The following is a 26,881-nucleotide window of genomic DNA, read 5'->3' on the forward strand; positions in this document are numbered from 1 at the left end:
CTGTATGTATGTATGTATGTATGGATGTGTGTGTGTGTGTGTGTGTGTGTGTGTGTGTGTGTGTGTGTGTGTGTGTGTGTGTGTGTGTGTGTGTGTGTGTGTGTGTGTGTGTGTGTGTGTGTAAACCTCTCATAACTTTTGAACGGATTGACCGATTTGATCGCGGTTGGTACCATTCGAAAGGGTTTGACTAAACTTAGATTTTAAATACAAGTTAGACCGATTTGGACCGATAGATTTAAAGAAATCTTAAAAAAACTGCGAAAAAAAATTTTTTCCAAATGTGGTTTTTTTTTAATAACTTTCAAACGGCTCGACCGATCAATTCCAAAAACTAATCAGCTCTTAACATTAAAAAACCACGTCGATCGCCACCAATCTGGTCAAAATCGGTTGATTCGTTCGTGAGTTATCGTTGACGAAAGAAATCGAAAAAAAGTGTTTTTTTCGAATTACACCGAAACTTTCGGTATTCTCAATTTGTGTTTAAAAATGTATCATAGAATTTGAAAAACTGCGTCGAATGCCGCCAACCGCGTGAAAATTGGTTCATTCATTCAAAAGTTATTGCGGTTTGAAAATTCAAAAAATAGTGTTTTATTAAACTTCTATCAGACTTTTGAGCTTTTCGAGCTCAAAAACGTAATGGGTGCAATGTTGAGCGCTTAATTACGAAAGTAGCGGGAAGTTGCAGAGATGGCCTTCAGGGTCAACCGTTTTCCTAATTTTTTTTCACTGTACTGTATACAGTTTTATTTGCATTTTTTTACTTACATTAGAGAAAATTTAAATTTTAATGCTTCTGAATTAATTGAATAATTTGAGTTGAAATTTATTTAATTTCTTGTAAACCTCAAACTAACTAATCAAATGGACAATTGATAAATACACTATTGATTTTGAATTGTTTTGTTTCAACTATTTCTAATAGTCATTTAAACTCGAAGTTTTAACACAATACAATTTATTTTTAAAATATATAGCGTGAGAAAATCGAGAGGCAATTTCATTCCTATTCTCCTTAAAACTCTAAAAATTCTTTGTAAAACAAAAAATACGATTTACCCTCTAAAATATGATCGCCAGAAATGGAACACGATTTGCACTGGAGTAGCTAATTAATAACACACATTCATTTGTCTTGTTTCATCATTTGTCACATAATATGCTATTTTTAATCATTTTTCTTCTCATATCGAGACAGAATAACTTTAGAATATTTATGAAAAGATATTCAAGTATGGGTTTGTAAATTTTAAATATTTCTTTAATACTAAAAAAATAATCCCTTAATAACTTAAAAACAACATAAATAATTAACTATGAAAATACCATCAGATGTTTCTCATTCCGTTTCGTGATTTTCAACATCTACCACTTATCCATAAAACAACAGAACAACTTCTATACTTGAATCTCAGGTTAATAATAGAAATTATTATTCAAACAATAATTAATACTAATTAATGAGTTCAAAAGGTATGAAAGTTTAACTATAATCATAAATCTAATTTACCGATGTGCTGTTTTAATCTGTGCTTAATAATGCATGCTACGAACAGGAGATCGTAGAATAAATATTATTGCTAATACAAGTAAATCTGGGATAGATAAATTATTACTTTTTTACTTTATAATAAGAAAGCAGAAGGAAAAATTGTTTTGAAAAATTTTCATCTTTTTTTTTAATACAAATATTTGAAGCTCGTTAATAATTGCAGGATTATTGTTGCAGTGTGTATTATAAATCGTTTTAATTGAACAATAGAACCAACAGCAGAAACCAACAATAGGATTACTCGATCTAGCGACTACAAATATATTCATATATAAATATAAGGCGGCAAGCATTGTACAATAAACACACAAAATAAGGTAATAATCTGGCTTAAAATTATAACAATCAATGATAATACTATAAATGAGAGTATTATGATGAAAATTATTTTTATGGGCAGAAACAATATTTAATTTTCACTCGTCACATAATAACCGTACAGTATATAATTATGTAATTTTTAGCACTATATTAACGATGTAACCAACATTGGTACCACGAAAAAAAATAATTATTACATCGTGATTGTACGGTAATTATATTTATGTTCCATGTATTACATTGTCAATAAATATATTCTCATTTTTCACTTGTCCAGAGTAAACAGTCGTACAACGTACATGAAAATTAATTAACAAAAATGTAAATAAAATTTTTCACAGTTTGATATTGACATAAGCATATAAAACAGGCGAAAATAAATGCCGACATTGACGTATAGTTGCTGTACTAACAAAAATATTGTTACGGCATATTCACATGCAATAGCTTGAAGGTAGATTAATTTTCGTTTATATTTTTAATTTATCAGAGTTTAAAAAACATAACACAGAAATACACAACTTACTTTGTCTTCAGCTTCATCCGCTCTTCCTTCTGCGTCAAGAACTCGTTGTTCAAGTTCCGAAAGCTGTAACATAATTAAAAATTTTTTCATTAATTAACGCTTATAAATGCGAATACTTAAAAAAAACCGACGATTAACATTTCATTTAAGAAATGTAGATTAAAAAGAATGGTTGAGTGAGCATTAAATTCCAGCAATAACCATTCTATGTTCTATATTTAGATAATTAACGGAAAATAATTATTGAGGTAGAAGTTGAGTAGAAGGGGCAATTAAATTTTAGTTAATCAGTTATTAAATGGGTTTGCTTCACTTTTCTCTCCCTCCAGTAATCATGGCTTGAATTGTAAATGGTCAAATTGCCTTCTAATGTGATTACAAGCAATCTGCGTATGAAATCAATTCTCTGCTATATTTGGTCCATACACATACTTAGTATGTACTACACGATTCTCTTTGTCTATCAAATTATTGTTTCAACATATAGTAACAAAAAATTCAATAATAATGATAATAATAATAAACATGAATAAAATAAATATTTAAACCCATAATATTTACCTAGAACAAAATAAAACAATAAGAATTGAAGCTTTTTTTCTTTTTTTTTCTGCAGCAATTATTGCTGGCTAACATATATATTACGGCCATTTGGACAAATGCCAGTAAAGAACAAAAAAAAACAATATTACAAGTAAAAGTAAGCCGCACTTTGGAGAGTGTCTCTATATACCTACAATCTACGACGTTAGCTAAAAATAAGATTTACTGATGTTGAAAACGTTTATATCAAAAAGTGACTTTTTTAATGCTTGATAAATGGGGTTTTTGTATAAATCTGGAAAACTCAAATAGATTTAGTTCAAAGATAAAGAAAAAAGTCCTGTTTTATTTTGCGTTAATAATTTATGTGTTTCAATGTATCAGCTAATGTTAGCTTAAAGAGACTCTAGTTAAATAATTGACTTACTTACTTCAAATTTACTAAGTATAATGGACAGATTAAATTTATCAGTACTTTTAACAAACTTTTTAGAACTGAAATTGGAAAAAAAGGTACCAAGAGTCTTGAAATGATTTAAAATTTAATTATTCCTTTTTTGTTGTTTGTAAGAATTTTTCTATCATTTTATCAAGTTTAATATTACTTTGGTCCATTATAAGTAAGAATTTTCTTTTTTAAAACCAATAAGTCGTTGAATAATTTTGACTTCAGTCTATTAAGTTTTATTAACAAATATAAAGCTTTAATATAAAATAAGGGCATTAATTAGATTGCTTATAAAACTGAATCTAATCTATCTGTAATAACTAAATTTCTCAGTAGTATTAGAATGTCATGTCTAGAGACTACTTGATGGTACATTGTACCGAAAATGGCTGCATTTACTAGCCATAAATAGGGAGATAGTCCGCCGGGTGTTAGATCGAGTGGCACTAGCGAGCGAGCCATGTATACGGGGTAATTAATTAAAAGGGAGGTTAATCCGTGGGTCGCGACACGGGCTCTGAGTGCAATTCACGTGGTCCCTGGGTCAATCATGATACATGCGAATAGCAACGAGCTGGAACACGTCTCGGCTCGAGTGAAACATTATATTGTTACTGCTTGAGAAATTACGTTACATTTTACATTTTAAACAACCTTTAATCTTCAAGAATATCTGACCGTTAACCTTTGCTTTACAATTAAAAGCTAAAAAAAGGTGTCTGGAAAACTATGTATCTAGTTGATAGTTACCTCTTATCAGGTATAAAATCTTAATGAATATTTTCAATTACGGTAAGTAAAGGGCTAAGTTAGTTGTTTTTTTTTTCTTTTCTTCCCTTCGAAGTTTTTATCATAATAAAGTAGTTTAGAAAATTGAAATTTTTTAGAATGTGGAAACAAATGTTATTAATAATTTATATTTTAAATATACTAACTAGATTAGACATCAATATAACAAGGGGAACTCAATTTATTTTATCACGATTATGAACTTTGAAATGTAGTCGGTGAAATCTAAAATAAAATTTCACCCTTAGTCAATAAAAATTCAATTACTCAGCTAATTTGATTTTGAACCTGTCGATAATACCTTTCACACCGTCATAAAAAGTACTGGAGCAAAATGATATACTTTGAGTAATTATTAAAAGTTATCATAGCAATTTGAATAAGAGCTGATGAAAAAAAATTAACTTGATTTAAAAGTAAAAATTTTGAAATAAAAAAATATTAAAAAAGAATTATATTACTCAAAAAAATTAACTTGATTTAAGAGAATAATTCTTGATCTAAGAAAATCATTTTAAAAAACTTAATTACCTTGATTGAAGTAGAACAATTTTCGAATTAAGAAATTTTTCTTGACTTTACAATTTAAGTAAATTTTACTTGATTCAAGAATTTTTCTCTCGAATAGAGCTAATTTTTTTTCAGTAAAATAAAATGGAATTTTGTGGGTGAAAGATAGATCATCTTATTCAAAAATAGTAAAGTACTTTGTTTGAGTGTAAAATTCTTGAATGGAGAACTTTCTACCCTTTATCCAAGTTTTTTATTTTCTTGATTAAGTAAATTTTTGCCAATTAAGAAAATTGAATATCTTGAAACAAGAGTTAAATATTGAAGAGAATAATCTTTTGTTTAGAGAGCTTTTCTACTTAATTCATGATAGTTTAACTCGTAAAAATGATGTTATTAGTTCAAGATTTTAATTCTTGAATCAAGTTAATTTTTCTTTCAGTGTATATATATATATATATCATTTGATAATTTTGTTATGCTAGTATTAATTGCGATTGGTACAATTTAACAGTATTATTTAAAAAGAAAAAATATTTTTTTTTTTTCGATATAAACGTGCGAAAGTTTATGATTTACTTATCCCTCACCCAAGAGACTAAAAATAAGTAAAATTAGAAATGGTTTGATATGACGAGTTACTTTACTTTGCCTAAAAAGAGAGATAGTGAGGACTTGAGCTTAAATCCTTCAATCCCCCGAGACTCATACATTAATTATAATGGAGAGTAGTTCTCTAGCGTCCTCTTGCGGTTAGGAGGATGTTCCCGTGGGAAAATCCGAGTGCGATGATGTTAGGAATACAAGGAAGATGATGCAAGTGCCAGAATAAAGTAAATTTCCGTGAATGCCCATCTAAAAGTATCACCCAATGAAAAAAACCATTCACATCAACTACGTGATAAAGCTGTCACTTGTTGTCCAATTTGTACTCAGTTATCATGATATATAAATTTATCTTTAGTTTTATGCGAATTTCGTTTTATTTTTAGATTAATGTCAAATTTTAAATTATGCCAGACGTACTTTTTTGCAGACTGAAAACAACGATGATTGCAAGATCTTACAAATTAAACTCTTTATAGCTTATTGCATCGTCTCAAATATGCTTATATATAATATACATGTGATGTCGAGAGATTTACTCGGATGACTTTTGCTATAAATGCAACAAAAGAAATGAAAAGTAGAATAAAAGAAAGAAAGCTACGCATTCTACCGGAAAATGAAGTTGGTAATGACAGGCGCTTGAGGATTCACATAAAATGAAAAAGAAAAAAATATAAGTATAGCACAGGTACTATACTCTCTTCACCAAGAGATAAAGAAATAAGCTCATGGCTTTTAAGTTCCAAACTCTGACGTATTCTTTGTATTTTATTGTTTTTTACAACTCTTAAGTATATATTACCCAGTTTGATCTAAAACCGTTATATAGTCTCTTTCGAGATGATCAAATTATGAAAACCCGAGCCAATAAAAATAGATATTAAATGGTATTTGTCATGCTGAATACTTTGGGTGAAAAAAATCTCTTTTTATAGTTTTAAAATTGTTTTAAAGATATATTTTTGAATAATTTTTCGAATTGTAGTTTTTTATAAAAATCGAAACAAATTTTTTACATGTTATTGTCGTGTAAAGAAGTAGCTCTCACAGTGCTTCTAAAATAATTTGAATGAGGAAGTGTTCAATTGAGCATAATTAGATATTTTAAAGTTAAATTTATTTTTTTTGGCAAAAATAATTTTTTTTTTTTTTTTTTAACAGTTAAAGAGATTTTTTATGATTGAATCCAAAAAGATTTTTAATTATATAAAATCAAACAACTTGTTGAGATTCTTGAAAAAAAGTGAATATAAGAATTCTTTAATATTTTTAAAACCCCATGACTTCAATAGTTTTCTTATAAAACAATAGAGAAAATAAAATGATTAAGGTTCATTTCTTCTGAAAAAATGTTTATTAAAAAGTTTAAAAACAATTATTTACATTTGAGAAGTAAATAAATTATTTTTAGGTAAATGAACTTATTAACAGTTAATAAATTCTTTTATCGGGGTATTGTTATACATAGAAAAATTTTTCATTCGGAAAATTCTAATAAAAAATAAAAAATATTTCATTATATAAATGTGTTTACTTTATAACAACCCCAGAATAAGTTTAATAAATTAAAAAGTAAAATGTAAATTATCTTTTGTAATTTAAATAGCTTGGTAAAACGACGCTTGATATTATGTAGTCGAGCCGAAAAATTAAGAAAAATAAGTAAGATTGCAGACATAATTATCTTACTTCCATAAAAAAACATTAAGATTGGCTCAATTAGGACAGCAGTAAAGTTACAGATAGAACTCCGACCCAGTTAGCTATAGGTTGACTGTTAGCAACCTACAACAGGGTACTTTAATGCACGTGGTGCGGTTGTCTCTGCAGAACCAACGACTCCTCCTCTTGAACAAGGATTAATTTTTGTCTGGGAATCTGCAGAAAACACACATATGGTAAATTTTACCGCGATCGATAATACGTATTTCAACCGCAAAAAATACCTTTTTTCCCGGGGTAGAAAGCCTGACCAAAAAACAAAAAACGGAATGAGAAATGGAATGTTAGAAAACGATAATGTAGCTCTTTCTATATTTCATCGGCCATTACTAAAAAATCGTATCAGAGATATGTTCAAAATAAAAGCATATTTGATGTTGTTATCTATTTTATACTGGCGAAAATTACATTGTCATATAGATTGTATGGTAAGTATAATTTATTCATAGAACATGAAAGTTTTACTCTATATTCTTTTGAATATAAACACAACATTTTTTTACAGTAACTATTTACATTTTTCAGAACTATTTTTGTAATAAAATCATATATTTTACTTTTATTTTTTATTTTTTATTTTACTTCCATTTTTTTTATGGTTTCAAACTATATTTTCCGTTGCGGTTAAAATTTAAACGTCAAATAATTCAAATTCGGGTTTTTTGATTATTTACAATAAAATAAAAATTGTTATGTCTATACTCCTTAACAAATTTTATTTTTTATAGTTTTTTTTTCACATTGTTTATAAAGTAATTTGTGAAAAAAAATTTCCTTAAATCATAAATAAATTGCGATGTGATCAGTAACAATAAAAAATCCTTTAGAATGATCATAGTCTCCAGAGACTACTTCAACACCGCTCTTGAATGATAGCATGCTACGTACAGCAGACAGTTCAGTGTAGTAAAAAATTAAAGTAAAGTATCCATATAATTACATTTTATACATTTTATTTTGAATTGTTAAATTAAAATAATACTCTACGTTTATTTCATTAATGACCCTCTTTTATTAAGATGTTTCGTAGACGTATTAAAATAAATTCTGTTTTTTTTTTTTTTGCAAATTATGTTCATAATAATAAAAAAAGGCCTTTTATCGTAAACCATGTTTCTGAACCATTGCGGATAAATTTAAATAAAAGTTAAAAATAAATAAATCTGCTGAAATGTCAATGTTGGATTTTATGTAATAAACTAAATTATTACCTTGCGAAGCATTTCCTCAAGAGACTCCATGTTAACAGTTGACTCGTTTTCTGCTTGAACGGGTTGAACCATTTGTAAGTATTTCTGCTCGGGATTTACCCGCGCGTAATATGCCGAATTATTGATTGGAATACACAAACTATATACAAATATAGGGTGTTAAACTAATACATAAATCTTATTTCATGTGTGTGGATGAATGAACAAATTTATAAATTTCACCAGGTAGCATCAGTTAATCAATCTTTAAATTAATGAATAAACTACACCCATCTACTTTATGCTTCATGTAATATTTATCAAAGTCTACTGTGAACATTGGCATTTGCAACTATTTGTTATTTAAATAACTCCGATTCATTCACAAATATCAAGATTACTTATAACTTTATACCCTTTGTAATAATAGTGACTAATAACGCTAAAATTTCAATATCCATCATTAATCTAATTAAAGTTTGGACGAAACAAACTTTCCGTTTGATGTAATTTACAAGTAAACTCAAAACATCTCACTGACATCAAAAGGAATTTAGTGAACCAATTTTTGCAGACGTATTCAATTACTCTGCTTTAAGTAATATTATATTCATTGCATTTTTAATATAAAATTAAAAAAAGTACTTGCATAATTATATGCCTTGTGCAAATGAAATTTAAAAAATCATATAATTTTTCTGAAATTTTATTTAATGATTTGAAAACAAAAATAATGACGAGGAAAAGCTATCAAATCATTCAAATTTGTATTCTTCTAATTATTGCAAATGTGAGTATAAAAATAATTAACGAATAAAATAAAAAATTCCTAAAGCTTTAAGATATCTTATTTTTTCTTAATTTTTCGAAAATAATCTACGAAATATGATAAATCTATTATGACCCATGTTTTTTTCGTTTAAGAAGTTTGATAACTAATTGAAACACTATTTTTGAGTAAAATTGAGAACTTATTGAGTCACTACTCAGTTTCTATAATATTCTTCAATTTAAGTATTAGGATTTCAAAAATGAAGACTTTAATAAAAGAAATAAGATCTTTGAAGATGTGACAAAAAAATTACATCAACATTGAATTTTATTGGAAGTAAATTTATTTATCATTAAGTAGCTGTTTATTTGTGTATTATGAATAATTATAAGTAGTGATTTGATAAAATATTTTCTCAGTTGGAGATGCGAGAAGAAATCTGTTGAAAATGATTAAAGTTAAAAAAAAATGATGGAATTGCGTGTCTTTCGTCGATAAATAAAATGATAGTGAAGCAAAGAAAGAGAAAGAGGAAGACAGATGGCCAAAAAATGAAAATAAAAATAAATTTATTATGAAATCACTCGAGAAATACGATGAATAGTTTGAAAATAAGAAAAAGAATGAGAGAGCATATGCGATTCATGCTTTCTATTCTTGATGATATATCTTTTACTTTAACAGAGACTATTTTAACCAATGTATAAATTATCCGTCGCCTGAGGTAACACTATTCGTCTTTTTTTTGCCATACACTATCAAATTTTCAGAGTATACTCATGAGTATGCATACTTAGAATTTTAGTTTACTTTTTTATCCAACGATAAGAGGTATCTCGCGAAATAAAATATTGTAAACCAATGAAGAATGAAAAAAAAAGTCTTATTACAAATTGCGAAAAAGAAACTAAAGTAACATAAAATAAAAAAGTCAAGAGCTAAGCTCTATTTTAAGAGAGGGTATTTTTACAGCCGCGTTTGGTGTTAGAGTACGAAAAACAACAATAACGGCAATAGTTGTTTTGGTGAGTGTTATGTGCACTAGCAATGACAAAAAAGAAATGTGTTTCCTGCCGACGCGTCATCTTGACGAGAATGAAACTCTTTGAAAATAACAAATCTACGATCTTTATAAAAAAGATATGAAAAATTTTTGAACTTTCAAGTTCCTATATGTGTGTAGAAAGTTGGTGTAAAAATAGTATCTTCAAAGAAAGAAAAAAGTAATTAACTAAAATATATCTATTCTATAATTTATGAAAATATAAATATTTCTTACCCGGAATTATATTATATGTATTAAATCTTAATGGCTTATGACAACAAACTGGAGCATATAAAGTATAAATCATTAACCACTGAGATTGCTATATTTACTATGTACATAGAAGTGTGGATACTCTTAATGAGTCACTAGGCAGATCAACTTATGTATTTATTATTACTGTATATACTTCCCGAATGAATTCTAAAAGAGAAGCCAAGTTAGATAATTAAATCCTTTATTCTATCTTTTTTCTTCTTTTTTTTTGTTTTTATTTACTATAGAATAACTATTTTTAGAATGCAATCAGGTATCTGAATATAATTGATTTAAAAATTGCATTATGTGATATTATGCAATATAAACTGAGCAAAAATAATAAGAAAATAAATGAAAGAGATACTATTGGATGTGAATATCTGGACCAGACATTGTCTTTCATTTAGATGAATTCACTTTATTTGAAATTCGTTAACAGTTATGTCACAGTGACAACAAAGTAACGAGATGAATTGGTGAAGGTCATTTGAACTTGTAACAATTAAAGTTCTATAAAAGCAAAAGATAAAAAAATCGAGCGAGAATATAGGAATTGAAGAGAAAGCCGTTAATGAACGATGACAAGTGCGATTGATACTAGAATGAATAGAGCCCCCTTCAAACATGACATCAATCTGAATATACAAGTTCATTCAATTCGATTGATCCACTCTGTACCTATGAATCATTATTTAGAACATGCTGTCATATACACCTGTGCCTATTATTTACAGTACCTTGAATTCTGTATTGCTATTCATGTATTGCAGTAGTCACAATCAATAAATAAATTGAACGCGCTCATTATTAAATCATTTATATTATTTTTTGTATTATGTTTATAATATCAAGGTGTTGTTTGATTGACATAGTTTTTGATGAAATATTTTTGTATTTATGTGAAATGTTAAATAAATTAATAAGTAAATAAATAATTCAAGTTTCTGCAATAAGCAAGACAATACTTTATAGATAATATTTAAATAAAAATTACAAAATAAAATATTTTTTATGCATTATAATAAAAATATAGTTAAAAATTATAAATATAATTTAATTCAAGACGAAAAGGATTGCATATTTTATCTGCGATTGTGAATGATGAGTGTCACATCACAATATTTGTGTCTCTTTAGTTTATTTTAATAGTTTTTTTTTAGTTTACAGGGTACGAAACTAAGCGTGAAACCGCGACAAAAATAAAGACACTTCACTGAATATCGCGGTACGAAGTACTGGAGTTTCGGCGCGTGTCACTCGTGGATTTCTCAAGTCTAGACGATGTTACGCGCGCGCGCAAGTCACGAACGAAAATACGCGCCCCCGCGTTAACTCCGTGCGCATAAACGCAGATACACATTTATATTCACATAGATTTTTATTTAAATAATGCAGAAAAATACATTGTATTTTTCTATATTTTTAATAAAAAGAAAGTTTTATTTTCTTCATAGAGATATACCTCTTTTTTTTTCTTGAATTCAAAATATGTATAGACTTTCGAAATTAAAATTAGTTGATTAACTTATATCGAACTTTAAGCGACTCAATTAACAGCAATGAATTATTTAAAACTTGTTCGCAATTAAACCAGTCTATTGTAAATTTTTGCAGACAGAAATGAAATTAAACTGAATAAAATTAAAAAAAAAAAAAAAAAGGCCATTCGGCAGCTAATGTGGAAGTAGATTTCTCATCATTCTTAAAAACCAGTAAAATCTTCGAAACGACTGCAACAGCAAAATTTTATCAAAAATATGGAAAATTTTCATCCTAGAAATTTTTAAAGAAATGAAAATTAAAGCTTATTTCGTAATCTTTTACATCCATATTACGAAAATTAAATAAGTAATTGCGTTCAAAAATTAAAATGCTTAATTTCACTACATCGTATTATGAAAATTCCTTTCTTGTAACAGTTATACGTATGTGGGAGGAACTACCGACAGACATTGTAAATTCTCATAGTCTTGAAGTTTTCAAAAATAAACTTTTCGATCACTTGTTTAATTTGGACATTTAATGAGCTTTTGTATAAATTCTTAGTTAAATCGCGTTAATTTAAACTATTTTTGTAAAATAGTAGGTCTTGTATTTTAGTTTTAATTATTTTATAAGATACTATAATTGTTTATCTCTATTATCATCTCATCTATATTGTTGTCTTTCATTGTAGTACATCGTACTTAATTATAATTTCTAATGTATTGAACAATTGTACTCTGAAATTTTTTCTTATGTTTTTTGTACTTGAAAATTGCCATCTGGCCGTTAGGCTTTAGCATAAATAAAGCGAATCTAATCTAATCTAAAAGTTATTTGGAAAAAAAAGCAGTAAAAGTATAAAATTTCGAATTTTGGAAAGTTTCTATTCAAATTGCTGCCGTTTCTAAACTAACCGATTAATTTTGCTCATATTTGAACTTGCTTTTGATAATCGTCTGAGGAATATAGATGTCAAGTTTTATTAAGATCCGTTAAGAATTGTAGGACCTAGGCTGAAAACATGCCGCGTTATTTCTCATTATCTTCAGAGAAATAATGAAACTTTTCTATTTTTAGGAGAAACTGTACTTATTCCTCATTAAACGAATTCTAACAAATAATTCATACTTAAACATTCAAAAAAATTCAATGAGAGTATGTTTTCTAAATTTTTTAAAATAAAAGTTATCCAAAAAATTTTTGTCAATAAAAAACTATGACATGAAATACATTACTTTTTTAGCTTTAGTTAATTAGACGAAATGAAATTCATATATGATTAATTAAAAAACCATACATGTAAGCAAAAAATGAAATCAGTCGTATTGATAAATAATAATGAATATTTATGGATGAAATAGTTTATTGTAATTAATAATGTTATCGAAACAATTAATTGAGAGTTTAAATAAATTCATTGATTATTATCGACACAAAATTAAATTTATTCTAGCAGTATATGCTCAACACAACTATACTGGTAAACCAAAGCCCTTTACAATATATACACTGGCGTTCAGCGAGTTTAATTAATTCGACAGGTTGATTAACTTGCCAACAGTTCGTTACGTCGAAACAAAATTCAAACCACTGCAACGGGAGCTTTGATTACCAGAATTTTCAACACAATATCAATTATTGTATTGTTTTCAATATTTATTAAATTCAGAGTTTAATTCTTTTCAAGCGGATAATAGAAAAACTTTATGCACGTGGAGCTATATATACCATACTAAAAACTGACTAAATTTTCACTTAAAATTTTTATCGATCTCAATTTAACAATAAAAAGAAGCTATTACTGACATCCAATTTCACGAACAAGCCGTTTTTAATGGATGTGAATTTTCTTATTGCTTTTCCGTGTAATTTTAGACTTTTATAATGATTTCTCTTTCTGTATAAAAACATTACGGTATATTGCACCTACAATTTTTTTTTTTTTTGAAAGAATTTTTATATTTTAATTCCAAATTCTTTTATCAAATGAAGTTCTAGTTGTTTGATTAAATTCAAGGCTTTAAGAACTAAAAAAAAATCTATTAAATTTTAATAAAGTATGGAAGATATGAACTAGAACCTATCCATTATAATACATATACTTCTTATTTTACGAACGGCATCAAAGTTATTAAACTACTGATTACAATATAGAATCTGTAATAATAACACACTTTGCCGAAAATATATTCTAAAAGTTTATAATCAAAGAAAGTAGAATCACTTTTTATACTTCATACTTTGTGGAAAAGGTATTAAAAGTCATATAACTTTGACTTGCATATTTTTTGCAACAAAAGTTCCTTTTTTTTTTCTTTTCTTTGTAGAGCTAACACATGAAAAATTTTTTATAACTATCTGCATTACATATATACACAATTATTGCAAGACTTACTGTAAAGAGTTTTTTTTTAACGGTGGCCGATTTCTTTTCAAAATGTGGACACATATAACAAGGACCGTTAACAATAATGAAAAAGTTCTTTTTAAATATAAATATTCATAATATATGTATATATATTACACATATATATAAACAAGTACATGGCTACTGGTTTCTACTCACCAGTTTTACCTCTTTGCTCTCATGATAAATTGCACCCTGGGGTTATATTGTAGCTTTTCTATGTTTTTGCTACTTTCAACTCTTTTGCTTTCTCTGTTTAACTACCGTGAAACTAAAGTTATTTTATTTTTATTACTTAGTAAAATAGACTTTGCATTCTTGCGTATTGTCTAAGTAGCTAACATTTTTAACCCGATAGATATTACAGGGTTTTAAAAATAAGAAAAAAACAAACAATAGTCACGATAACTTGAAATTTCTATTATCTTCTTGTAATTTTCTTATTGATAACTAACAAATTCCCGACAATCTTAGATTGATAAAATGTGAACATAAAAATTTAGTTTGAAGTAGCAAACATTTTTTTTATTAGTTTTTTACATGAGGGATTAAGATGAATTATGTATCATCAGCAGAATGCTGTTACGCCCATCGACCATATTATTTTATTATCCCTAAAATAAAAATAGTTAGAGAATAATGTCAAGTAGAGATAGTTGTTTTTATTTCTGTAATCCCTTCGAGTCATAAAAAAATTAAGAAGCTTTTTATCTATTAGAAGATATTCCGGTAAAAATTTTCAAACATTGATTCTAAATTTAGGACAGGGCCTTGAATTTTTTCATAACATCGTCATACTCTCTTTTTTATAGGAAAAAATTAGTTATTAGAAATTTATTTAGATATAGATGGTGTGGAGGTGGAGAAAATTGAAAAACTTTGCTTAACACAGAATGGGTTCTTATTAATTATTATAATTAAGCTACAAAATCACTGATTATCGACAAGTACTTTCATTCTATTCCTAACAGATATTTAACCGTTATATAAATATCATCAGATCACTCAGAAATAGAGTCAATGTTACAGTTATTATTAACATGTTGTGTCTGGTTGAAATTCATTATTCTTGTCACTTAAAAATATGCTTAGTACATACAATAACAACATAAATGTTACAATTCATCATCTGATTCAAACTTCAAAAAATCTTTCGACAATGCTTTCTCTGAACGACTATAGACAAATTTCTTTGCCTGTTAATGTAAAAAATTTTATTCACCATGAATTTTCGATGAAATTCAGATTTTGAAATAAATTACTTTCATAATAAATTTAGCTTAAATGCATCTTGAATTTTATATAATAAAGAAAGAAATACCAAAAATCTAATTTAATGATTTTTTTTTCATTGAGTTTCATGATCAACCCATTACAAGTTTATCATGAAATTTATCTAAAAACCATCTCAAATTTATGATTCTCCATGAATTTCAAAGTTATAGTTAAAATTTTTTCTAGACATACTCTAATAGATAATGTAATTTAACTAAAAATAATTAGAATGACTACTATTAGTTCAGCGTAAATTGACAAAAATTTTGTTGTTGTCAACTTCAAAGAATTTTTTAATTGTTAAAAAAAATGAGTTTCATGGTTAACTTGGTAAAAGTTTACCATGTAATTTATTTAAAAACGATCTTTAATTTATGATGAATTTGAATAATAAATTTTTGATACAAGATCATATATTTTTACTAAGAAATTCTTATTTGAAAATATGTGTTGAGAGTTTTGCTTGTAAAAAAATTGCATATGACCTAAATTTAGTATATGATGCAAAAAAATCATTTAATTAGACTCTTGGTTTCTTTTTTCTTAATTTTCATACAAAATTTATGAATTTATGCTGAAATTATTATGAAAGAGATATTTGTTTCAAAATTTGAATTTCATCTGAAACTTTGTGAACCAAACTTTTTTTTTGCAGAGATTCGGTTTACAAAAAATTCTATTATTTTTCTGACGTATATTCTATTTGTTTATGTTACTTATCTATTTTACATAGTATTATATTGTTTGGCACCAGTACTCTGTGCTGTTGTCTGACACTGTAGAAAAAATATTTATTACTTATAGCAGAGAAACCGGTATACATCAATACGTACAGATAAGTATAGATGAGCAAAGTAAGAGGATTTTTTTCTTTGGTATCCTTTATTCTGTCCAACTGACGAGCCACACGTAGCCAGCTACTTCACACCAAAGAAAGTGCTCCGATAAATAGTCAATACATTCTAAACTATTTTCGTTGCTACACATTTTCTTTTCTCATTTTCTTCTTGTTCTTCTTAGGTTACTATCTTATTTTCTTTGTGTCTTTGTACTCTGAACGTGCAACGAAAATGTGCTGAAACGGCAAGCTTACATCAGGAAAATGTATAGCTTATCTCTAGATAATTCAGCTTATCCGATAATAAGCAAAATAACAATTCACTTTCACAGAGTTGATTTTATTTAAATGAATTCTTATTGATTATATATCTCTTATAGCTTCGAATACGGTTCAATTATTTAAATCAAGTGATAAATTATCTGTAATTTCGATTATATATTGTGCGTTTCATTGACAGTGAGCCTTTTTTTATGTAAATGTACTTCTACTTAAAAAAAAAAAAAAACAAAAAAGTACAGAGTTAATACACATCTGAGTGTGTTCTTAGAGCTTCTTCTGCTTAAAAAACGATTAAAGCCGCGCTTTAAAGTACTTCTACTTCTTCAGTCAAGTATTCAAAAGTACTTGCCCATGTCCGAACTCGTTAATTTGAAGTGTCCAATCTCAGTAGCTTCTTATGTACGTGAATATACATGTATACATAAGAAAGGTGAACGAATCTCTTTTAATGTAATTGCATTTTAAGACAAACGAGGCGAGGAAGCCTTCAGTAACAATAATGGTCTTGTCGTTTAAAAAAGATCTAGATAAACCGAAAAAAAGGTTTCCGAGTACTCAATTAACTTTTATTCAATTGATATTGATAAAAATTTAGGTCTACATTAATGAGATTTTCATTCAAACGTTTTATATAATTAATAAAGATTGTAAAGACTTCAATTGCTCAAATGAACTATTTAACGCTCAACTCATTTAATTTTTTTTTAACTTAATAGTGAAATTTACATATAAATTAAGATCCCACACAATTTTTGAATTAATTTTAATTTTTAATTGCGAGTGTTGCGTAAATAGTTGATTTAAAAAAACCATCCTCATATATTTTTTCAGAAAATCGAAATCAAACTGGAAGATAAGTCAGATCTGTCAAATAGTTTCCAAATGAGAGCCATTCAAAACTTACGAAAAACCCTACCTCTGTCGATTCTTCTTGAAATATCTTTTGAATGCAACAACTGAATTGAATTTATTTAAATTATATCTAAAATCTTTTAAAATGAGCTTCGATTCTCATGACTTTTTATTCTTCTAGACCAAAAATTACATACACATTTATGACTATTCGATAAAATTTTACTGTTTCATTCGTTTTTACGATCCTGAAAATTTTTAGCAGCTTTGAGAAATCTTCTTTCATTCCGGCTGCCGAATGGCCTTTTTTTTTTTACAAATGCTCTATCTTTACAACAACTTATCGTAACGAAAAAAATAATATTACATAGCGAACGATGAAGCAAAAAAATTTCCGACAAGGGCTAGCTAGTTTGGTATACACTTCGTACTAAAACTTAGAGTTTTGATGTTTTATATTCAGTACAAATGAAACGATTAAAAATCGATATCAGAGCTTTCAGTTTTTTAATTTTATTTTGAAGCTTATAGTAAATAAAAAATCATTTAAATAGGGCTAAAATCATTTGAACTTCATTCTACAAAGAAAATTTGAATAATTTCATTATTTTTCTTTTTTTAAGTTTTGGTTCTAACATCGAATATATCGATTTGAGTAGATAATTTACAATTCTGTAATAATAAATTTTTTGTTAAGCAATACACTAACAAACCATAAAAAAACTTCAATTGAAAGTTCTATATATATTGAAACTATCTACATAAAAAAAGTTGACCAATGGAAATATTTTCACAATGAAAAAATTTTTTTGCTACATACCTCGAGTGATTGAATTCTTTATGCAGTTACATCATAGTACTAACGAGATATCTTTCATTCCGAAAACGAATGATAATAAAAACAATTCATATTCATTTGAATAAAACAATATTTCGAACATCCTATTGCCAAAGTAAATAATACAAAATTTTCCAATTTTTTGTTTTTAAAACCATAGAATAAAATTTCACTTTACTTTCATAATTTAAAAAATGTAGAGAGATATGAAATCTTAGATAAATCTATCTCGAGTGAAGTCTTTTGATGTGTTTATCGTGGATGCCAAGTTGACAAATTTAGATTATATTGCAAAAAAAAATTTACATTCGCAATAGAATTGATAATCTAATCTATCTATGCAGTCAGATAAAAACAACTTGATCGATGATACATTCGGAAAAAAATAGTTGTAAAATGGAATTTAGAATGCAATTTTATTGACTTTATAAAATAAAAACAAAAACTAGAATAGTATAGTTACTTAGAAGGACCATCTATTTAATTGTCTCTGTCATGAATCGATACAAAGGACACGGCTTTGTAGGATCAATGTAAGAGCTAAATACTACTAGACAGATATTTTATGTCTCTGTTGTAACATATATATGCATCATATACACATATGTATATAAATATGTATACATATATATGTGTAGTTGGCTGATGCGGCTAACCACTTTGTAGTAGTGCGGAAGTTTCACCGACGCCGAGGCGTCACGGCGCCACTTTTTCGTCTTCCGAATAGAATATTGTCGCGTTACATCTTTCTTCCCTTTCATTTCTTTTACTTTTCTTGAGATCTTGAGACACCGGCGTCGGAAAGCTTGGTCATTTGTATTTGTGTATAAATAAAGAAGATATATGAGAAAATTTATTACTGCGGAATATCTAAATTTTTTTCTAATATCTAATATTAAAATAAATTTAATCGGTCACATCAAATAAAATGGATCTCCTTTGTATTCAACTAGAACTGGTGTATGATAAATTATATTATTCCGCCATTACTTAAGGGAGGAATCATATTTAACATTAAATTTTCTCCGTATTTGTAGTAGTTGACATTTATAAAGTGACGTAAATCGAAACAAACAATTGTAAACTAAGAGACAAACACGCAAATCATCATGTAAATTATAATGATAATGAGTATACAAGTTATTGAGAGACAAATCAAGATAATGAGGTATATTTTACGGTAATGTAATAGGTAACCGAATGATATTACTCCCCAGGGTTTTCTCTTTATTCATTCTGCAACATATACTATCATTTTCGTAAATACTTAATGTAAGTCATACATTTTACGAAATGTACAAACGAAATTTATTAGCAACATTCATTCTTTTATCGATAATTCTAACAATAATTAGATTACATTCATTTTTATTCAATTTTTATAAAAAATTTCATTTAAAAACTTTTTATATTTATTGCCATATTTCAATAGTGATTTATTTTTCTTTCTTAAAAAAACAGATGAAAAATTTAGCGTTTTTTATTAACAATTTTATTTACTTAATTCAAAATTTTAAATGAAACTTTTACTTTTGTTTCCGCTTGACTTTAAGCAGTAACGGTACAAACTTTATAGACAAACAAATTAGAATTTCCAACGAAGATTAAGATAAAGCTGGTTGAGTTAAAGCACTTGTTTTATATAAACGTATAATATAATAGAGTAAAGAAGGGAGATGCCTACCACCAAAGCAAAACGGCTGCCTTAAATTTTTCGACATTAAAACTGTTGAAATATTAAAAAATTTTTAATGGAAATTTTTCTTTCATTGAAAGAAAAAAAAAACGTTTGATTTATTATCATTCTTTGACTCAAAAAATAGCCGAGAAATTCAGAATTATATTTTTTTCATCAATGATTTATTTATATGATAAAAATTATTAGCGATAATAACATTTCGAGTAAAAATAATCATTATTTGTTAATATTCCAATTGATTCATTAACTATGTAACTATGTAACAGAATTTTAAATCTCGCTCATAAACTATTAAAAATTTTTTTAAAATAGTTTAAAATAATTTGGTTAGTATAAAAAGACAATAATTGTCTGTTATAAGCTAAATAAATTTATATCAAATCTAAAAATAAGAGCGGTTATTTTAACGTGCTTTATCTCATTTTAATCCATAGCCAATGTCAATTTATTCAACGTGACTACGCATATAATTATTTAGTCTCAAGGATCGAAATATATCATAATCAACTATAAATTATTTCTCAGTATACTTTAGTCTTCTTATCATTTATTCTATAATAATATATAACCGAAATTCATAAAAAAAATAAATAAATGGGATCGAAGACAAAAGTTTTTGAATTAATAAATTGTTGGAATACGGTCAGTCAACAATGAAAATGTATAGTAATCCCGATGAGAGACAGGCTCAAATGTTACCGTTCATTGCATTGTCACGGATCAAATATCTCAGTGATAGCTCCCAAAGGAAGCTTAAAAAAACATAAAAAAAAAAAAAAGCATATCAGGGTGAGTAAAAGCACTCACGTCAAGATAACCAGGTGTATGTTTTGAACAGCAAATAGGTAAAAAACAAAATAGATTCACTTAACGAAAAAAACGTACTTTCATTATTACGATAAAAAATGTTGTTTATGAAAATATGCATTTACTTCTAAAAAATAAAAAACGAAACTTTTTTTATTTTTAATCGGATGAAAAGTGTAATATTTTTAAATTCCAGCGATGATAAATTATTCACGAGTATAAAAAATTTGCTTGCAAAATTAAAGTTTGAGTTGAATGGGTTGACGGAGGATACTTAATATACTACATACGTCAAGATGGCATTGACCACTCAGCTTAATAATATTATCTAAGCTGTCAATTTAACTTTTTATGTGCTAATTGCTAAAATTAATATTATTAGCTATCATAGGAACCCAAAAATTTAAAACAATGCTAACTTTTTCATGACGTGATCAAAACTCATAAAACGAAGTAGGAATTTAGTTGCTAATTAGTTGCTCGCGTAAATACCAAATGAATTTCCACAGAACTCAAAAAACTTTTTAATTCAGTCTCATGCAGGTTTTTGTATAACATAACACACTGGAATAGAGTTCTAAATCACACTTGACATTTTAAATAGCTACTTATAATTAATTGCTTTCGGAAAAACCGATTGTAATTCCGCATTAATTTCAGTAACTAATTAGCACAGAAAGAGTCCTAAATTGATAGCTAAAAATAATAAGATTGGGCCGAGTTGTCAAGGGCAACTCCTCGTAAGTTAATATCTTCAATATTTGAAAAAACCATTTAAACTTTTAAGAGTAGCTACTCAACTCATTTAAAAATTTCTTTATGAATTAAAAATGTTTTTAATTTATTTTCTCCGATAGACTTACCTTTTGCCGTAGCATATCACGTACTCTGGTTGCTTGACTTCTGCTTCGATGAAGTTCAATCTGTAACTCTAAACATCTCTCTTGCCAATTGAGATTTTCTACGGTAGCAGAAAAACCAGCATCAAAACTTTTCGAAGACGAGTAAGCAGTATTTCTACCATCAAATCGTTCTCTCGGTTCGTCACTAGCAGAGGTTGCCGGTGACATTGATGAATTGAAGGTAACATCACGATCAATTGATGCTCTACGAAATTGCTGTTGTTTACTACCACCAAATGCCGACAATATCCTGTCGACATTTGAACTCAATGAGGAACCACCACCCTCGCCACCGATATTTTCAAATAAAGGTGAAGATGCATCTGACGATGAATCATTTTCAAAATTATCATACGTGCTAAAATTATCCGATTTATTTTCGTATAAATTTCTTTTATCAGCATATTCCACGCAGCCACTTGATTCAGAGCTGAAGCTAAAAGGCGGTGGCATTACACCGTGATAATGAGACTTATTGTCTTTAGATCTGAGCTCAATATACCCAATATTACTTTTATTATTATCAGTAAAGGATTTATCTCTACGTCCATGGTGTGAATTATCACATGGTACATTGACATAAGTTGACGTCAAGCTTCTAGAATGTACAGGTGAATCATTTAATTGCTGGGATCTATTAGACGGTAATATAGATACTTGACGGGTTGTACTACCACTTCGTTGTCTTGATAATAATCGTGTATTTTCGTGGGTAAGGTTATCTGGTGTTGTATTATTTCCTCGAGACTTATTAGCCTCAAAAACACTGGCATTTTCATAAGTTCTATTGTTTAAACCCAAACGTGGACTGCAAGGAGCTGAAGAACTAGAACCGAAATCGGAGGCGAGTCGGGCGATTGGATCGAAGATCTGCGAAAGTCGGCGACCTGCCGAAGAACCTCGTATGTCATCCATCACCCTCCTCCTCGTTGTCACGCACACACGCGTGCATATATACACGCATACATGCACTTACATTAACGATATTTCCTTAAGTGTTTACGTTGGCATTTCTCCGATTACTTAGATGGTTTCTAAAAACTTCAGTGTCTTCCGTCAAGAAATCACCGAGTTTCACGATAGATCAATATCATATTCATTGATTCTATATTTATTCTTATTATGCTTGATAATTTCATTGTATTTTTTTTTTTTATTCGCTGTTAGACTCGATTTTTATTTAATTTTCATTATCACTTGAATGGTTGGAATCTGAAATTTAAAGAAAAAAAAATGTTAATTAAATATCCAATAATTATTTACTATTTATTCAATTCATTCGAGAATATTTCATATAAACTGTAGTAGAATTTATTTTTATTATCAACTTTCTCAAATGTCTCTTTTAAATAGCCAACAGCTTCTTTAATTTCGTTATCAAATTTATGACGGTCATACAAATAATCAGTTAGTAATATCGGTATTGTTAAACATATAAATTGAATATCTTTATCAAAGGGCATTTTAACTGATTCATCTAAATTATGGATAATAGAGTTTATCGCATTATGACAAGTGGATAATTTATTTAAATTGTTGTATCCCATGTATTCATACATTGCTAATAAAATTAGCGAGCGAAAAAGAGCATTATCCAAATTGGATTTTTCTGGTATATTTATATTATTTTGCTGCACAATTATTTTATTAATCTTTTTTATAATATTCATCAATGAATTCATATAAAATTTTCTTTTCTTCTGTGAAGTTAAATGCATTTGTAATATTTTAATCCCGAAATTACACAAGTCTTTAAAATTACTAGTATCATTATTTTCCTCCATTACATTAACTATATCTTGGACGTAATCATCAGGATAAGATAAGTGTATTTCATAATTGTTATCGCTTAAAAGATATTGAATATTTTGTTTCATTGTATTTTTAATAATGTTTTTAAAATTATCATTGAATTTCCCAACAACTGGATTATTGCTAGTATCAAGGTTATTTAAATTTACTAATTGCTCACTCAGTAATTCTATTGGTACGGGCTCTCTAGAAATAGATGGTATTGGAACAAGAACTTCGTTATGTTCCTGAGTTTCCCAATCATCATTTGATGTAGAGGCATGTTTTAGATTTTGTACGATTACAACTTCTTCATCTGAATAATCATTATTTGAACTAGGTTCTAAATAAATTGAATTTTGTTGTAGTGGTATATCAGAATTTTTGGTTCTATAGTAGTTTATGAAAAACGATGTTGGAAAAGTTACTATTATAGCAAATATAACAGTCATTATAAACATAAGTAGATAAAGAATATACATATTTATGGTTTATAAAATTTATAGGTGGATATTAAGAAGAACTTAACTGATCTTGCTTCTAATATAAAGAAACATATTTGAAAATATTTTTCTTTTATCTCAACTAAAAATATAAAAATTGTAAAGAAAAAAAAAAAAATATTATTCAAAGCTAGAAAATTTGAGAATTTTGAAAATTTTATAACTCTATATTTTATAAATTAAAAATTTTATGTTGATTACCAACGAAATAAGTACTTTGTTTAAAATTTACAATAAAAAATAATAACTATTCAGTCTTATGTAATAAAGATTCAACAACGATAAAAGTATATGAGTAAGTTCTATAAATAATGCATTTAATAAAGAAAAATTTTGATACTAAAATCAGATCATAAAGAAAAAAGTAATAAAATAAGTTGTCAATAACTTAAAAAAAAAAAAAAAAAAAAAAAAAAAAGATAATTAAGATTATATATTCATAGGTAGTCATTTGCATTGAATTTTTTCTCATCATCTCAAATAGTCTACTCTATTAAAAAGCGATACGTGCAACCTCGTAATATATATTTACATGTGTAATAGTCTGACGTGAGCTCGTTATGATCATAAATAGATTTAAAACTAACTTTGAAAATTACCATACAAAATTGCTAAAAATTAAACAATATATTTGTAAATTTTTTTACTTTTCTATGATTTCTTTTAAAAGGTCATCTTCATAACATGACTTATAAAAGAATTTTATTCATAAATGATAAAAAAAATAAAAATTTATCAATATACAAAATCTTTTTGATATTTTATATGAATAATATCGAGTGTATTTTCTTTCGCCGTGAACTTAGCTCATGTTTACGATTCTCAGTCATCTCTATCATGTATTATTTATATTTTACCAGATCCTTGGGCTAATGTATGCCTTTTCTTCCAGTCAATTTTACGCAAAATTTATGTGTCCCCAAGGGGCCAGGTTAGTAGAGACCAACCGAAAGAGTATTACTGCGAGTGGAGGATTATTTATTCTGGAGTGTTCGGTGATATAAAAGTAGAAAACAACGAGGAGCTTTTTATTCTATTAAAATCTCATGATAAATTTAATATTATTGAATCTCAACAATCACAGTTTAAATATACATAAACCTTTTTTAATTTCATTCCATTCAAATACTTTTTTTTGTATTTTCATTCATTGAAATTTATCAATAGGAAAGAAAAGTTTATTGAAATTTTATATTTATCACCTGATACAAAATAAATTTAACCCGACTTCGATAAATATTATTATAAATTTATAATGTATCCTTACAAATATTTGGTAATATTGATTTAATTACCGAGTTATTTTTATTTAATGTATTCAAGAAGTCATAATGACCATGCGGATGTCATCGTTTTGTCTGTAACGCCAACGCACATACAACACGCATTTGCTATAATGATAAATTATTTCTATCGTAATATAAATTGACTGATTAAATTCAACTAACGTAATTAATTATTAACGCTATAATTAGCTAAGAAAAAGATAAATAAACTACATAAAACATACAATACCGATTCAAGAATTAATAAAACATATATCTATGTGCCGGAAAAAAATATCTATCAAAATTTTTCTTTAGTAATTAATAATTACAAAAGTTACTAATTATATACTTGAAATGTACGCAGCTTACTCTTTATTAAAAAAAAAATCCATCAACTATACGCAATTCTATTTCCAAGACTTGTTCTCACTCAATATAAGACTTACCAGGCTTATATTATTACTAAACATTCTTATAACTCATTAAAGTAAATACTAAAAAAATAGTATAAAGTACTAATAAAATCAGCAGGTGAGTAAACTTCCTGTGCATAAGAATAATTTTCATATGGTACAAAGTGTAATCTCCAGTTTCCGAAACACTGTGACGTATAAACAACAATTTTTTTGTTGTTGATATAATTTAAACAGGAGTGAATTTTGACAGATATAAAATAAAAAGTTGCCTAGAAACAAATCATCTTAAAAAAATAATTACATTAGATTAATTAAAAAATACATATTATGAATTTTAATAAAAAATGAAAATAACTCACCTGTTATTCGGATAAATCTAAAACTCCATGCTTAGTTATGTTACACGCACAATCGTTATCGTTCGTTCACCCTTTACTTTTTATATGTACAATATTATTATAAATATACTAGAATAGCTATTATTACAATGACAATATAAACATAAAAATTAATAAATGAATTGTATAAATACTAGTGTAAAAAGTTTAAAAATGAACACACTTTTATTCACCGACCGAAACCGAGCAAGACGAAATCGTGAAATTATTCTAAAAATATGTATGTACGACTATAATAACGAGCCAGCCTACGAGCTTCGACTGAAGCGCCAACTACTCGGACTCTCTTGTCATTCTACGTCGCCCTACATCCAATCTTATACCTATATTCGCCATTTCCCATTTCGATCTGCATAACGGGTGGCAGTCTTCATTTTCGTTTTGCCATTTTAATAAAACTCTATGAAATACATATCATATCCCTTTTGAATTTGACTCCTGATATAGGTATACTAGCTGATTTTAGCATTATACACCACCCCCTGTACCTGTTTACGATCTAGTTCCTAGTACATAGGCACTACAATCGCGCGATGAACATCAAAAAAGAACTGGAGCGTCTTGAGAGATGCTTTAATTTTGTACTAGAGCTTTTTACCTGTCACTTATTCCTCGTTTTCTACTTTTATTATTCAGTTTTTTTTTTCTTTTTCCTTTACACCCTCATACACGTACTACTCCTCAACTTCAAGTATTACTCTTCGTATATTTACATTAACGCTCATTACACACTTTGTTTTTGATCTTATTTTTTTCATATACGGTATTTCGAGAAGTTATGAGTGCAAAAATATTTAACTCCTTTCTTTAGTATGAATATTTTGTAAAT

At 27.4% G+C, this 26,881-nt stretch overlaps 1 protein-coding gene across 5 annotated transcripts in view; it reads right to left on the reverse strand.

Annotated features, from left to right (window-relative positions):
- Positions 1–26,307, reverse strand: part of LOC123261576 (uncharacterized protein CG43867) — a 40,591-nt gene extending 14,284 nt beyond the window's left edge. For 4 of the 5 annotated variants that reach the window (XM_044723242.1, XM_044723239.1, XM_044723240.1 and 1 more), the window contains exons 1-3: positions 26,014–26,307; positions 21,638–22,888; positions 2,406–2,468 (exon numbers count right to left, since the gene is read on the reverse strand). In XM_044723242.1, the coding sequence (XP_044579177.1) occupies positions 2,406–2,468; positions 21,638–22,591 (1,017 nt within the window). In that variant the 5' untranslated portion in view covers positions 22,592–22,888; positions 26,014–26,307. Of the gene's footprint in view, positions 1–2,405; positions 2,469–8,237; positions 8,377–11,028; positions 11,168–21,637; positions 22,889–26,013 lie in introns of those variants that run through there. The other variant, XM_044723243.1, reaches the window with a different exon arrangement.
- Positions 26,308–26,881: the final 574 nt, after the last annotated feature.

The sequence above is a fragment of the Cotesia glomerata genome, linkage group LG3 (assembly GCF_020080835.1).
Source record: "Cotesia glomerata isolate CgM1 linkage group LG3, MPM_Cglom_v2.3, whole genome shotgun sequence".
Classification (NCBI taxonomy): Eukaryota; Metazoa; Arthropoda; class Insecta; order Hymenoptera; family Braconidae; genus Cotesia; species Cotesia glomerata.